The 15,881-nt window shown below is 40.0% G+C and overlaps 1 protein-coding gene across 8 annotated transcripts in view; it reads left to right on the plus strand.

Moving 5' to 3' along the window:
- LOC112453891 (TWiK family of potassium channels protein 18-like) overlaps positions 1-15,881 on the plus strand; it is a 241,727-nt gene that overhangs the window by 185,844 nt on the left and 40,002 nt on the right. For 7 of the 8 annotated variants that reach the window (XM_025014906.1, XM_025014909.1, XM_025014902.1 and 4 more), the window contains 3 exons: positions 3,303-3,809; positions 4,525-5,544; positions 6,675-6,948. In XM_025014906.1, coding sequence (XP_024870674.1) covers positions 5,179-5,544; positions 6,675-6,948 — 640 coding nt within the window. In that variant the 5' untranslated portion in view covers positions 3,303-3,809; positions 4,525-5,178. Of the gene's footprint in view, positions 1-3,302; positions 3,810-4,504; positions 5,545-6,674; positions 6,949-15,881 lie in introns of all 8 variants that reach the window. The other variant, XM_025014905.1, reaches the window with a different exon arrangement.

The raw sequence follows: 15,881 nt of genomic DNA on the forward strand, positions 1-15,881 counted from the left end.
GAAATTGTTGGGCGCTGTCAAAAGAATCGAATTTTGACGTATCTTAAGTGTAACTAAATGATTCAAATTGACATTATGCATCTTTACTTTTTAACATTTTTAATGATATCCTTAATACATCAATTTTTAACTATTGAATTAAATGTAGTAGTTTTCAGATTTTTATCGCGCATCGTCATTAATACATTTATGAAATATTTATCGCTGTTAGTGATTAATTGGCGTATATGTGCACGTAAACCGCAAAAAACTCACTTTTTGCGCGTAGCCTAGGCGGTCACGTCAAATACATTGTATCGTGATAGTATAACTTCCATTTTCGATCGGTTCGCCGTCGATTCTCAATATCGCTGTACGGACGGCTTAATGAAATTTTCGAGGGTTCCGGCTCTGCCATAAATTTCTATCGCCGACAGCGATCTCGTTCGCTGATACACAAAACCGGACAAAGTCGACGCGGAGTCGAGAGAGAATACCCGTAACTTCATTCTCGACTCATCGTAATTCAGCCCGCATGTACGACCCTATTTTCGTCGCAATGATTAAGATCGCCCGATTTATTCTATGGATTTATATCCGCGCGAAATGCAATCGTACGTCGCTCGGGGGGAAGCTTTTGAATGTTCTACGTGACTCGCGATTTCTATATACAATTCTTCGTACAATTCCTACAATTTGTCCTTAAATTTCTATCGCGCGACAAATCTCAAACATTACTTTATACATCAGTGCAACCTGCACGAACGTCATTGACTCGAAAATATGCACATTTTTTCACGAGCTGAAATCTATTTTCGATATCCTTATGAGAAGTAGCTCTCCTAGAAGCATTAGGAAAATGCAGTCTTATACATATCGCGAACTTACTCACTCGATCGTCCCCGCTTCCTCTCGGTCCTCATCGTAACCCTGCGTCGTCCAATTTCCATCGTTCGCGGTGATGCGAGAACTGTTCGAGCAAAAGCGACCGGGTAAATATCTTGCAGTGCCGGTAAACGAAATTGAATAAACATTTTTCAGCAAATAGAGCCGACAATGGTACGAATTTAAAAGTCGCTGAGACGAGCACAGGTGGTTCCCCTGTCGCTGGAAAAAGCGCTGAACGGAAAAATTGCATTTCACCCTCTCCCCCTCCTCCTCCCCCTCTTACCCCTCTTCTCGTCGCATTTCGTTTCTCCCTTGCACATTTTTCGCCCCGTCACTCCTCTCTCTCCCTTCCTCTTCTCATCTCTTCCTCTGGCCATCCCTCCTTTCCGCGTCGTGAAAACCACCCCCATAAAGCTATACCCTTCGTGGACGACGAAGCCGTCGGTGATGTAATCGACTTTTGTGCCGGTTATCCTTCGATTCTCGCTGTGAATTGGTTATAAATGCTAATGTACGAGCCAGCTGCGACGCAATCTCTGTGAAATAACGTTTCAACATGAGACGCGCAGTTTTAAATTTGACGAAATTCTAACGAAATTCCATGAAATTCTAGGAAATTCCATGAAGTGATGGCATATTCGGTATATCAAGCAAAATGTGGCAGAAACAATGCTACGGAACGTGTATATTCGAAGTTATTTTTGGTTTAATTTTTCCTCCGCATTATTCTTTTATATTATTAAATTTTATAATATTAATACATATATATATAGAAGCATTAAATTTAAATTTAAATTTTGCATATTACTAAGGATTTAATAAAACACTCTATTTAAATATCTGATCAATAAATGTTAACTTTATGAAAAAAAATCGAGGTTAATTCTCTCGAGACGCGCCTTTATCATCTTTAGAATAAAGGCGGCCGACGTTTGTTACGCGCCAGCGATCATGCAATCTTACAACGTCGTTCGCACGATGTACAAGCTTAAAGGGAATACCGATAATTATTAACAGTAAGTGGTAAATAAAAGTAGACAATTACGATAGAATATTAATGGTTTTACGAGAACGCTTGCGACGTCAGAAACGCAAGCTCGTAAATAAGTCGTAAAAAAGGGAGGAAGGTCTGCAAATCGAGACGAAAGAAGGAGAGATCAGATCCGATTTACGATCGGCGGCCTGGCTTGGCAGTTTGTTCCGCGGCGAGATCGTTTCTTCGCCGCAGAGAACCGGGAGCCGATCGAGCGCAACGATCGATCACGCCAAACGATAAATTAGCGTCGAGTTAGTATCCGACGTGCTTACTTCGACCGTGTTCGTGCGAATGTGATTGTCGAGAAGTGGTCTCGTTATAGAAGATAATGTATATTGTACATATTTAGACGGCTATGAATGCGAATGACCAGTAGAGGGTAAATTTTGGAGAGATATTCCACTATTATGCGAGCGAGCACACCGAATCTGACTTTCCCTCCGCTATTACTAAGCTCCATGACTGCGCTATTGTTATGACCGCTCGGGTTGAAATTAATCCCAGGATATATAATTAGAGAATCTTGTCTAATTACGGGGGGAAGATATTGTTTGCGTTAGTTGAAACAACACAATAAGATCCAATGTTATTTTACTATTTCAATATTAAAAATGTCGCGCTACATTTCTGTACCGCGGAACATCTACCGGCTTACGCATTATGCAAATCATTTTTCATGAAAGTTTCAAAGCCGGCCGTATCTCCTCCGAGCTGAGATCGAGTCTTAAATCACGGTGAAGAATAAAGAAGACGGTGTCGCGGGATCGGTTGATCTTGCTATGCATTTATGGATGTCGAACGTACGAAGAAAGCAATATTTTTCGCGCGGAATCCATCGTCGTTCCTCTCGATCCGCAGACTTCTATACCGGCAGCCCGTCTATCGCCCGTCTCTCGATTCGTCCGCCTCTTCTTTTTCTGTACTTCCCATAATGGTAGATTCTACCATGACCGTCGATTATTGTCCCCTCCGTTGGAAAGCTCCAGGTGACCGAGTGCAAGTACACAGGAAAACACGTAGCTCGAAAGTTTCCCGCGATTTCCCCCAGGGCCCTCAAATAATTCTACGTCGAAAGTCCTTCTGGAATTCAACCGTCTTTCTTAAGACGTCGAAACAGTCACGGACGAGCAATGCCGATGTCGGGATTCTCACAAATTCCGGCTGGGAATAAAATTCGTTCGAGTGCATTGAATTCTTCGATATTACGAAAGCATGAATGTCTCCGGTAAGAAAGTATGAGTGGCGTATAGATGATTCGTTGAATCGTTTCTGCACGGCAACCACTAAACAGTTATTGATTGAGACACGGGAGTTAATGATCAAGTATCTTAACGTTAATCACTTAACGTTCTTTCGAGGAAAGTAGGGTGAGTAATCGAATCTCTTTTTCTCCTTTCAGAGTCCAGCGAAGCAGGAAAGTGGCGACGTTCTTGAGCTTCAAGACAGACCCCGGAAGGACAACGCGCGATTTATTTACATGCGACGAACGCAAGCGCTCTCCCCGCTCTCGTGGCACATGAAAGACACAAGTAAATTACTAGTTCGACTTCGGGCGCACTAATCGGCTTTCCAACGTGCGGAAAGTCCAATTCTCTATAGAGACCGCTCGCAACTGCCCGACGGTGCATTAAAATGGCGCGGAAATTCGTCGAGGACGAAGAGATAAAATAAAGAAAAAGCTTCGCTAAAACATTCAGCGAGCGCGAACCGGCGCGCGGCGCGGCGCCCACGGACGTGCATCGGACTTGCTTATTACGGAAATCCAGTTTGTTGGAATGAGGCTTTGAAGTTTCTATCGCTTGCCGACGAACCGTGCTCCACCTTCTTCCGCTGCCATTCGTTTTTTGCACTCGGAGCCGAAGGAAAGATGGGAGAGCGGAAAACTGAGCGGCTTCGCATTCAGACGGTAAGGAGAAAGTTTAAGTGACTCATAGAGACTCTTTCGAAAATTTCCTCCGTGCCGTTTCTCTAAGTTTCTGTTTTCTCGGTGAAAGAGTGAGAAATACAGAGTAGAGAGAAAGAGAGGGAAAGAAGGGAGAACAGATTAGTAGCCACGGTTTCTCGAAGGCGTTATTTTTCATCCATTTTCCACGTACTGCGCGGTAATGCATTAGTCGGCACGAAGTAACACTTGTATATCGCGATTCGTTTACGAACTTAAATTAAGTCACATAACTTGAACCATTAATACCGCGTAAATTGATATCGACCTCACGAACGAACGCGCAATGAACAATGAGTAATTGTAATGTCATATCCTGACGTTTACTTCTCTTTTCTCATAAAAATTAAGCAAAGAGTTATTAATTAAGCAAAGTTTTATAAATTACTGCGTATTATTTCCCATTTTTCGTGACTTTACTAACTGCTACTACTTTACTAACTACTACTACTCTTACCAACTCCACTCTCTAAAGCTAATTGTAATAATGATGAAATATTAAAGCTAGAAAAAGCGAAATTTATAAACCGGTCTTTAAAAGATCTTCTTTGCAAGAAAATATTTTTATAATATTAGCCATCAGTGTCCGCAACAAAAGCGTTCTGAGAGGTAACTAATATCGTATAGAACATATTTCGGACATCGATTTTTCTCTATAGAATTCCAATCCACATTCCAGCCAGGACGATCCCGCTATGGAAAAATGACGGAAGTGTCCGCACTATGTACGATCGAACGTCCCTTTGCTGTCAGAAGATCCTTCCAGGACATCATTCAATCGAGCGATTTCGACCGGGCGTCGTAATAAGAAATCGACAGTGACGAAAATCAAAGTGACATCTGGCCGAATGACGCCGGCGAATTTGAGTGGTGGTCGAGGAAACGCGAAGAGAGATCCGTCCCCTAGATTATAGCTCGCGCGAAACTCCAGTCATGCGGCTGTGGCGATTGAGTCTACGAGATTCGAGGACGCGCGTACGAAGAAAACCCTATTATAAAACTCCATTCCTGCCGAGAGTATTGCTCTTTGTCATCGCGAAGTATGATAATCCGAGATAATTCTACGCACAATTGTGACGAACGAATGAACGTAAACAAACAGTGGACGAATTAGCGATCGCGCCTCGAAACATATAACAGAGTGTGAAACCTTTGACATGTCACGCGCGTCACGAAGCGCGAAATTATCACCGAAAGCCGATGAATCTTTCATCTTCGGCCGTTAATTCCATCGTCACTCGAAATATAAGTGGTGAATAGCAAATGCGTGCGTACGGCGACATATCCGGCGATAGGACTCGGTGATTCTGTAGATAGGACAAAAAGAAAGAGGATGGAGAAGGACAACGTTAGACATTATAGAGCTTACGAGGGCTTCAAGCCGGCGAACAACGGCAACACTTCGTCCCTGAAAAGATCAACGTCCGAACGCTCGAAGACACATTCGTCTCGCCAAGTGAGATGTTTGTGCTTCGGCGGGGTGCCTGATAAAGCCAGCCAGCACTCATTCCTGAAGGGGTTTATCATAAACCTCGGGATATGCGCCCTTCTCGTGGCCTATACCCTGCTGGGCAGTTTCATCTTCCTGGCCATCGAGAGCGGGACCATCGATGGCGTCGGCCTTCAACAAAGGACCCTCGCCACGACGATAGCCGGAAATCAGCATACCAAGAGAAACACCAGCGCTTTGATACAACAGGTAAGAAAAAATTGCTCTATACATTTTTACTGTATCTAGATTTTTTGTAGTAATTTTATTAATGGTAATTTAATAATTCTGTTATGTTTTTTTCAAAAAATATCGTTTAGTGTGAAGCGGAAAGATATTGGAACATATTTTTAAATCATGCACAATTTCTTTTCCAAGAAGTATCCTCATTATGCTCAAATGTAGCTGTAGATCATAGGCTCTAATAAGAAGTTATATAGCCACCTAACGAAGATGCATGACGAAATTGTTCTCGAGGCTCAAAAAGTCGTAGATATATTTCGTAATAACTATGTAGCATGTGTACGCGCTACGTACAAGCAAGTGCAATAACAGCAAGAATAACAGAAGGAGAGTAAACAGATTTGTTGATACTATGAGTGCATCACGGTTGTCGTTGCCGGTCGCGGACGTAAGCCACCAACTTGTTTTTGCTTTTCTTTCCCTTGAGGAGGAGCAAACAGTTCCGGCGGCACCAGTTTCTCGATTTATCGTCACGTCTCCGGTTTCATTCCGCTTTTCTACCTGAGGTGACCTCAGTGAACCCGAAGTCAATCGAATTATCGGTGCGTTCTGGCGCGAGCGCTCGTTTTCAACGAAGTTTTATCGATCGTGCTTCCTTTCCGCTATCCTTACGCTTTACAGGAAAAGCGTATTCCCCGAGGACATCGGCACAAAGGCTGCTGTCTGTTGCTTCCAGCCAATAATAGCGACGACGGATTGTTCTCTCGATAGCAATCGCTCATCGGCAAACGATTGAATATTCTTTTTATAAATAATTCGTCTGATTTTATCGTCTGATTTTATCCTGAAAAAAAAAACGGTTTTCTATTGCGTTTTATTAACTTGCCTTCTCTCTCTGTGCGAAGCTCCTGAATTTTACGGTATACGGTCCAATGATGAAGCAGTCACACAGAATTCACCATTTGTCATAAGATGTAATCCGCGAAACGTGCATTCATATCCGTCTGACGTGCGTTAATTAACGAGCGTACGCGAATTTAATTTAATCGACAGTATGTCAGTTATAATCCTAAGACGAACGTAGACGTAGTCCGCAGTACCTGACGATATTTCAAACGTCGCGTCGTCTAATTAATAACTTTTCGTGTGTGACGCAGGCCCGGACGAAGACCGTGGAGAACATATGGATAATCACGGAGCATTTGAACGTTCTCTACCGTGAGAACTGGACGAAATTGGCAGACCAGGAGATCGCGAAATTTCAGGAGCAACTAGTGAAAAGGATCACGGAGGACATGATGGCGACCCAGACTGCCGGGACGTATACCGGGAGTTCCAACAGCGAGACTGTAACGGAACGCCGTGTGCCGGAGTACGAATGGAACTTCGCGAAGGCGTTCCTCTATTCTCTGACAGTGCTCACCACAATCGGTAAGTTTTAGACGTAATTAATTAATTATAACGTCGCGCGCACCCATTTCGTCCGCGCTTCAGTGCGGCACCTCCTGCCGCATTCTTGTAAACGTAATGAGAGATTCCAGCGAACCAGGACTATGACAAAATGCGGTATGTATCAACTACAGAAATTATAGAAATTATAAATTGCGTGCCTGTACGTTGAATTCTTTAACACAATAATATATTTTAACTTTTTGCAAAAGAAATGTAATGTCTATCAAATTTAGAATTCGGTAATGAAAAACCTCCGGGATTTGATAAACTAATCTAAAAACTAATCTCGTTAACATAATAATAATACTGGAAATGTTAATTCGTAAATCGCAGTATATCTATGGCAATCGCAGTAATGACATGATAAACAATAGTATACAATCAGTATCAGCAAGCATACGCGTCGAAACTACAAAGTGCACAGATGATGTTTGCTTCTCTACTTGAACTTGTGCGATTTCCCGTCTGCGCAAGTACTGTATATATACATGTGTACGAAGGCATAAGTTTACAGGAAAGGAGTGCCGGCGTAGCAGAATATTTGTACGTAATTAGTAGACAGCGGGAAACAGAGACGAGCACCGGAAAGACATTGGCACACAGACAGATAAATTAGTTGAATCAAATACTACGTCAATTAGCTCGCAACGTTAGTAAGAGAAACAATGCTGACGTTAATAGCATTGATAATGTAGCTTGCAGTAGCTTACATTGACCAGTTCTTACAATTTATTTCAGTAGTTTGTAAACTGACTTTCTTACTTTAAACATTAGGATTCAGTATTTTTAGATAAAACATTAGCAAATTTAGTTTCTTCTCATTCGATCGCTTTTTCGTTATTTGTGGGGAAAAATACGTTCAAGAAGTTTTATTGAAATTTCGTAGAAACTTAATTACATTACAATTCACGTAAACCAAAAGAAATATTCCGTAATTAAATGAGCTCTCTTCGCTAAAGCAAAGTGGCTATGATCGACTATTATATTCCGCGATTTGAAATCATCGTTTACGAAACGAAAATAAAAAGACAAACATAATATAGCGAGCATCAATTTTTAAGATAAACAGAAGTCCGTCGTTAACGTGTAATGGCTGTGCGAATGCAAATATATTGTCCATCTCAAGACTATAGGTTTCCTTCATTCTTCAACAATTTTATTGCTTTCGACTTAGCGGCACTGGAAGCGAATGACGTCACGTCCAGTCGTTTACTCTAGTTATTACTGAAATAGATTGGTACTTCATGAATCGGTGGATATTTAAAAAAAGGAAGAAAGTAATGGTTGGGGATGTCAAGCGACTTATCGAATTATCGATACGATACATATTTATACCTTTTTTAATGCTTTTAACTACTTCGGTAGATTTCTCGAAATTGCCTTTGATATTACTGACACGTATACCATTTATCATGTTCGAGTTCATTTCTGATCATGATTTATTTATCTTACTTCACTTCACACAAGTGGTCCGTGAGAATAAATAATTTGAAAATAGTTTAATAAACATATTATAGATAAATATTAAATAAAATATATCTCTATATATTGTTACCGTAATTTTATTAACATCTTTTATAATACAGGATATAATTATAAAATAAGTTAGAATTTAGAATATTATATATCATTAAGTGCAATCTTAGCAGCACATTTTTAAAACAAAAATATCGTGTGGGAAACATTACATTTTTCAAGTATAAAAATTATCATTGAATATAGCATTTATTTTTATTCTATGTAGTTCCTCTGTGCTTGGTCTACTGAATGCACCATCCATTTCAAACTCCCTTTAATTTCACGCTTTGCGTGCACAGGTACAGAAAACTGAGAAAACATTCAATGACTACGGAACTCCACAGATACCCCTCTTTTACCAAGATGGTTTAATCATAATGCTACGCCACAGCCGGGTTCTCGGAAATTAATATTTCGTAACTCACATCGGCTCTCGTGTTTATAGGCGGAAGGCTATAGGCGATTGATCGTCGGCCACGAAATACGTAAAATCCCGTGGGTCGCGTGATGTAGCATTCGCAATTTTCGCCGACGATGTTATATAGAGCGGACGTAATACGCGCATCCGCACACGGAGATTTAATCGCGGCGTGGAACACGCGCGTGTCCCATGAATTTTAATATAAATTTTAGCGCGCGTGTTTTTCGTCTATCGTCTACGGCAAATAGGGCGTCGGCCACCGGGACCGCCCTCGTAATTACCGAGGAAGATCGGTTTTATAGTTATTACTATACGTAGGTAACTGGAAAATGATATTATTTCTGACATTAGAAGCGACGATTCATTCAATCTTGCTCGAGTGTCGACTGTCGAGGTGTTTCCTATCGTAATTTGTTGCACAACTGTGACCTCGCGCAACACTATACCGACGACTTCCTATATGCCACCATCGTCAGCAACAGGATCGATAATGGTACTGTTCCCAACAGGAAAACGGCATAGAAAATTAATCTGATCTGGCGAAGTTCGTTGCCATCTTGCCCTAAACTGACCATTTCTACTTCATCCGCGTTGCGTCATTCTAAATAAAACATTTGTCCTACTTGTCGTTCTTTTTTTTTTGCTCACAGACACGGACGTACGATTGCCTGTCGTTGGTATGGTTTCCTTTTTTCTTGATTTTTTCCACATCGTATAGCGGTTAATTACGGGAAGTATTCCGGTACTTTTTATCGGCTTGTCCGAGTACGAAAATATTGTTCAGCGAGTCAACTACGTCCCGGTAGTCAAAAAACTTCGTACCGGCATAATACTAAGCGGATGCTATCGTTCGTAACTTTCTGCGAGCAAAAAATAAGCAAACATATCAACCGGAGAAATGAGAGGGAAACTTTTTTGTCGCTATGTATATGTTTCTACGTATTCGACCACGAGCCGTAAAATCAACTCGAATGAAGTTTTAATTGGAGTACGTAAGCATTAAAATAAAGCTTTAGTGGATTAATTAACTTTTTTGTACGTTCCGCACAAAGCTAATTTTATCGCTATGTCTAATCTATTTACGCTTTAATTACCTACCTGCTATTAAATAAACTGCTTTTGAGATTAATTTGATGGAAAAAATTATGCCAGTGCAATTTCTAAATTTCATTTATACTTATTGACAAAAATAGATTTTGCTTGCAAAAAAAAAAAAACAGAATTTTTGGGCGCGTTCGCTTCCTCTTGGACGAGAGGAGTGGAAATTTTAGCAAAACAACGATGTTCTATTGAGAATGCGCAAACACATCATGGAGATGAGTAAACAACTCCCGGCTCCCGTGAACGGAACTGTCCTTTTTTAGAACAACACTTTCTCCCATCTATTCATTGCGTTTTGTCGGTTTATCATTTAAATTACGATTGAATTTTGATACGAAATTTTTCCCAACCTTTATCGTTCTTAAAGAATTGGACAAAGATTTAAAAGGATAGGCAGAAATAATATCATTGGCCATTGCCTCTTGAAAATTACATTAAAATAATTTAATAGAAGTTAAAATAAAACGCGCAACCAAAAAATTGCAAACGAGGAAGCAATTGTATACGTTACGTATTTCACGTTTCATCAGTTTTTTATGCCAATCACTGTGAAAACAGAAAATTGTTGTGATCATTATTAATTAAAACAATACGCCGTTACGTTTTAATATTTCGAAAATTACGCAAACATATTACAGTAAAAATTGATTAAATTTCGATCTTGCATTAAAATTGTATCACGTCTCCAAAATTTAGCGATGCGTGGAAAACTGATTTTTTAAAATAAATTTTTGCCAAATTATTAGTAGATATGTATTAATTTTATTTATTCTTTAACTGTGCTTTAATTACAAAGAATAATTTTATAAAAGCTTTCTTATGTAGACACAAATTAGGTCGCTATTATTATCGCTTTCAAGACTTTCTTGTTGTGTAATTGAGTTTACAAAATGAATGTTTATACAAATTCACAATATGTACGTATCGTTATGAAAAGAAACGACGAAATTATACAAAGAGCAAAAAGAATTACTTATTTTAAATTCACTTTAGTGAGATGCTCTCGAAGGGCAAAACTGCTTTGCGGAAGTAACAAACTTTGCGCAGACATTCAATGTTTTAGAGAACCTTAACTCCCTTTGATTTTATATTCTTCGAGTCTGCGTTAGACTGCCCGTAGGACTCCTCCGCTTTTCTATTTTATCCGCTGTACACCTCTCGCTGTACGACTCTATTCCTGCCTCAGTTGCGCATAATCCAGTTTACGTATCGCAAGAGACGAATCATCCGTTTGCATTTCACGATATGAGGTCGCATGAATATTTGGCCGTCTGCCTCTCCGCAGGCAAGAGTTACGTATTCAGAAAATAGTTCGAGCACCATCGCGGCTGGACGGGGACCAAGAAGTAACACGACTCTCCAGGAAACTGGACTATATCCTCTAAAGAGACTACTCGCTTCATCTACTTACGTATCCTAATCCGCGATATCCTCAATACGAATTTACATATAGCCGTCTCTCTAGCGCATCGCTTCCGCTTGACTTGCAACGATGCCTGTCATTTATGGCGAATCGATTCCTATTGTGAAAGCAGAACTACGATGTAGGAAAATGTGTTTGTCTACTTCAATTCGAATCTCTGTGAGAGGTATTTCCATTGATATGTTATTCGGATCAGCCGTACGAAATGAAATTTTAAGAGAAGATGAATTTTGAGATTGTACGTATCTTATACATAAACAGATACCACACGCAAAGAGGTATGCTAAAACATTTTTTTATTTTTTTTTCGAGATATACACTGGCTTAGCTGAAGCAATACAGATGTGCGTGTGGAGAGTTCCATTAATCATCTCGAATGATTACTCTCGCAGCGTTCACTGATGTTTTCACGCGCACACCACGAGAATCTATGTACTCATTGCGGTATACGAGACAGTAAGTTTCATTTCATAACACGATGCTCTCTGTGTTGCCAGTTTCATGCCACTATCTTTTTCTCATGTATCCTCTTTATCTTCCCGTTGCGCAGTAGTCGCAACTTTAGGTGGACCGGGAAGAGCAGACACGATTTTGCGACCGTCTTAATGACGGTGGAATGAAGGAGGTGGTGAATTTTAATCAGAAGGTCCCCGTCGCCCTAATGGATTGCCAGGCGCGAAGGGACGCCGACTAATCACAATTTGTCGCTCGTTTCAGTAGTGGTGCCCACCCAATTGGCATAGCTTGCTCTGTTTATAGTCTAAACTCGAATTAATTTTACATCGCTTTATCTCATTTATCGTTGTTATTTTATCTTCGTTAATTCGATCGATTACCAGAACTGCGTAAAAATATAAATATAGGAAACAATGTTCCTCTATTCTAGCTATATAAATATCATTTTGTATTTTCATAAACATTAAAAATGAATGTACCGTTCTGTTTTATATATATGTCGAAATTATTTATTTTATATATTATTATTTCGCCGCGTTTCATCAAAATGTAAAAAATTCACAAACTTTTACAAATTTGCTTAAAAGAATTTTTTACTAAGTATTGAATACTTTTGAATGTGAAAACAAATGCAGGAATGTTTTAAAATAATTTTAGCTTCAACTAATAACGGCGCTTGTTCAAGCTCGCTGCCATTATTACAAGCTTCGAACTTGTAAGTGTAAGGATTAATCGAAACCGGGGATAAGAACAGGCGGAGTGAAGAGGCGGAACGTGCGCGCGGAGTTCGAAAAAGTAGTAAGGAAGTCCCGGAGTGGCAAAGGACGCACCTACCACCACGTCCTCGCATCGTACGAGATTCGAATCACGCTTGTCTCCTCCCTCGTTTTCTCTCGTATTTTTCTCCTTCTTGGCGCGCTACTCGTTTCGCCTTTCGTCTTTCGGGCACGTCAACCTTCTTTCAGACATCCTCCATCGTCTTCTTTACCTCTTTCGCCACTACGCCGTGAAATTGCTATTTTCATTTTCTATTTTCACCGGCTTTCGCAAACGAACCGATCAAATCACGACCGCACACTGTTGACCACCCGTTCTATTCCGAATCCGGCTTGCTTTAACTTGTACGTTTTATTTCGTTAAGTAATTGCATTAATGAATACATAGTATAAACAAAACAAACGTATAACATTTCTGATATATACATATATATAATGTATAATACATTGATATAATTAAATCCAACAACAAACTAAAAGAGTGGAAATAACTTGAATAAAAAGGGAAGGAATGTTTTTTTGAACTCATCTTTGTTAACGTCACAAAATATATTCAAGGTATTATGTAACGTTAATTATCATGAAAACAAAACGATCAGGAAAGTTTCATGTTCAATAGTCAATAGCATTGTAATACTATGATCGTATCTATCGTGACGATCAGAACATACATGAAGTATGAAGTGCCACTTGAACAGGAAATGGTAATCACCGTCGGAATTTCGATCTTCGATTTTCGAAAACTCAATAATCATTGTCGTAACTTAGTTTACTAGTGACGCTTTTGTAAAGTTCCGATTGAAAGTTAGGCTTGCGATCATTAATAGGAAACGGTCATATTAATCGATTCCTCCACAATGGATATATCCAGCTTGGATTTGAAGCGAAATTTGAGTTGAATTGACTTTGCAGATTTCACTGACTCTGCATTCCATTCCATCCTACATTTTCTGATACAGTTAGCGTATACAATACACGGATATTCAGACAACTCGAATACGTCTCGTGTATATAATTTCTAATTTTAATTTCTACATTAAACGTCTAACTTACCTTTTTCGAAACTTGGTGCGTTAATTGGTATTCCCGCGATAAGAAATAAAGTGCGATCGACTTATTCTTCTAATCGAAGAAACCCTATTCGATGACTTTGCAGAGTTTCTTTTCGATACTGTAAAGTTAACAAGAAACTTTCCTCGCGAGAGAATGCGGATGCCTCGCGCTGCGCCGCGGAGATCGACTTGTACAAAACTGCAGCTCATTACCGCGAATCCGATAGCCCGTCATTGGCGAAGTGAAAAGGGAAATAATGAGAGAAACAGTCTAGCCGGCGCGCGGGAGATGTTGTCACTTTTATTTTCCATCGCATTTTCCCCGAGAGAAATAGCGGCGCGGTTCCCTTACACAGCAATGGCAACGATAGTGTATACCCCCAGACGTCGACGTCGAATGCCACGGGAAGATGGATATCCTCTTTTTCTCTCCGCGCACCGAACTCCACCGCGGAAATGGTAATATATACGAATGATCGATCGTCGCTAGAGTGGAATCGGGCACGCCTTTGAGATATATTTTTTAATCTCGTTGCGGTACGTTTCCCTTTTTCTCTCCGCCACGGCCGTAGATAACATTTCGATTGTATTTACATCTTTTCTTGACGATTCATAAATTAGAAAGCTACCCCCGAAGCGCGGGATTATATATGAGGAAATTACAAACGGAGAGATAATTCTGCGAATAAAAGCGGATCTAGACTGTCGGACGACGGATTTCGACTGTCGGAGGAAATCCGTAGTAAATCCCAAGTTTTGCGTAATCATTTATTTCTTGACATCATTTATTTTCGTATTGCTTCGTGCTACTTCCGTGGATATCAGCGGAACTGCGCTACCAGTTGAAGATATTTTAATCTTTCTTTCTCGCGCCCCGCGTTTTTTTTCTAAGTACTTACGGCGTGCATGGCGAAAGATAACTTTATAAATGGTCTTTATATACATTATGATATAATATATCAAAGAAGATATATTATACAGTTCACGTGTCTTATTTATTCAACTTTCATAAAATATAGACAGTCTAATAATCGATTTTTTGTTCGCTCACTTTATTTTATAAAAGTTTATTCCTTGAAGATGGATTTTGTAAAAAAAGCCCGAGAGACGCAATTATCCAATTATCCATTCCGACTTTAATATATACACTATGTTCGTGTAAAGAAGCGCCGAGAAATTCGCAAGAACGATAGAAAGAAAGCGGAAAGCGAGAAAACTCGCGGCTGATTAATGCGTCACGCCTTTAACGGGAAAACAGAGAACCCGCGCAGACGCAGTATCCTCGTCCGTAGCTTCCTCCGGCGCAGCGAATATCTAATTACACTTGGAAATTATTTTTCCCCTCGAAAAGTAACGACCTAGTTACGCTGTTATTATTAATGTCTGAGTTGCACGGGCGAAAACGACTTTCGAGCTATCGCACGGGCCTCGTAAGACGGCATTTGTCTTCAAGATTATACGCTCGTTTCTCGAAACGTCCTTTTTTTTCTCCCCCGTAACGCATCGAATAATGCAGCCGCTTATGAATGAAGAACTTATGAATATCGTGCAATAAATTACGATTAACACTCTACAATACAGTCGCCCTTTTATCACCACTCAGCACACAAATTTAGCCTGAAATCCGTACCTTTAACAAATGATAAATTCACTTTTTAATTTTAGATTAGTTACTTTAATTTAATTATTCTAATTTTAAAAGTGACATAATTACTTTTGCGGTAATAGCCCTTTTAGTAGCCTTTTATCAGTGAAACGTTAAGCATATACATATACATTTTGCTATGTTCTTAATATAAAATTAGGAAAATTCATGCGTAAAGCGTATACCTTGCCCTAAAAATTCTAATCGCGTTTAAAACGATCATGCATATGCAGCCGCGAGCGTATTACGTATTCTTTTACTTGTTCCACACACGTATACAGAAAAATTTCGGAATAATCTTCTCAATAAAAACTTCACCGCGTAATCCTACGTGTATCCACCTCGCGTGAACGTATCTTGCAGCCTATACGACGGCTCGTGTTAATCCTTTTTAAATCCATTTACGACGATGCGGCCGCATAAATTCATAAATAATGAGGAAATACGCTGAGCGAGATAGGAACGAAGCGGAACGACAGAAAGCAGAAGCGTGGACCCCAGCACGCGCCTGCATACGTTT

The sequence above is a fragment of the Temnothorax curvispinosus genome, unplaced genomic scaffold (genome assembly GCF_003070985.1).
Source record: "Temnothorax curvispinosus isolate PA1 unplaced genomic scaffold, ASM307098v1 QBEX01004747.1, whole genome shotgun sequence".
Classification (NCBI taxonomy): domain Eukaryota; kingdom Metazoa; phylum Arthropoda; class Insecta; order Hymenoptera; family Formicidae; genus Temnothorax; species Temnothorax curvispinosus.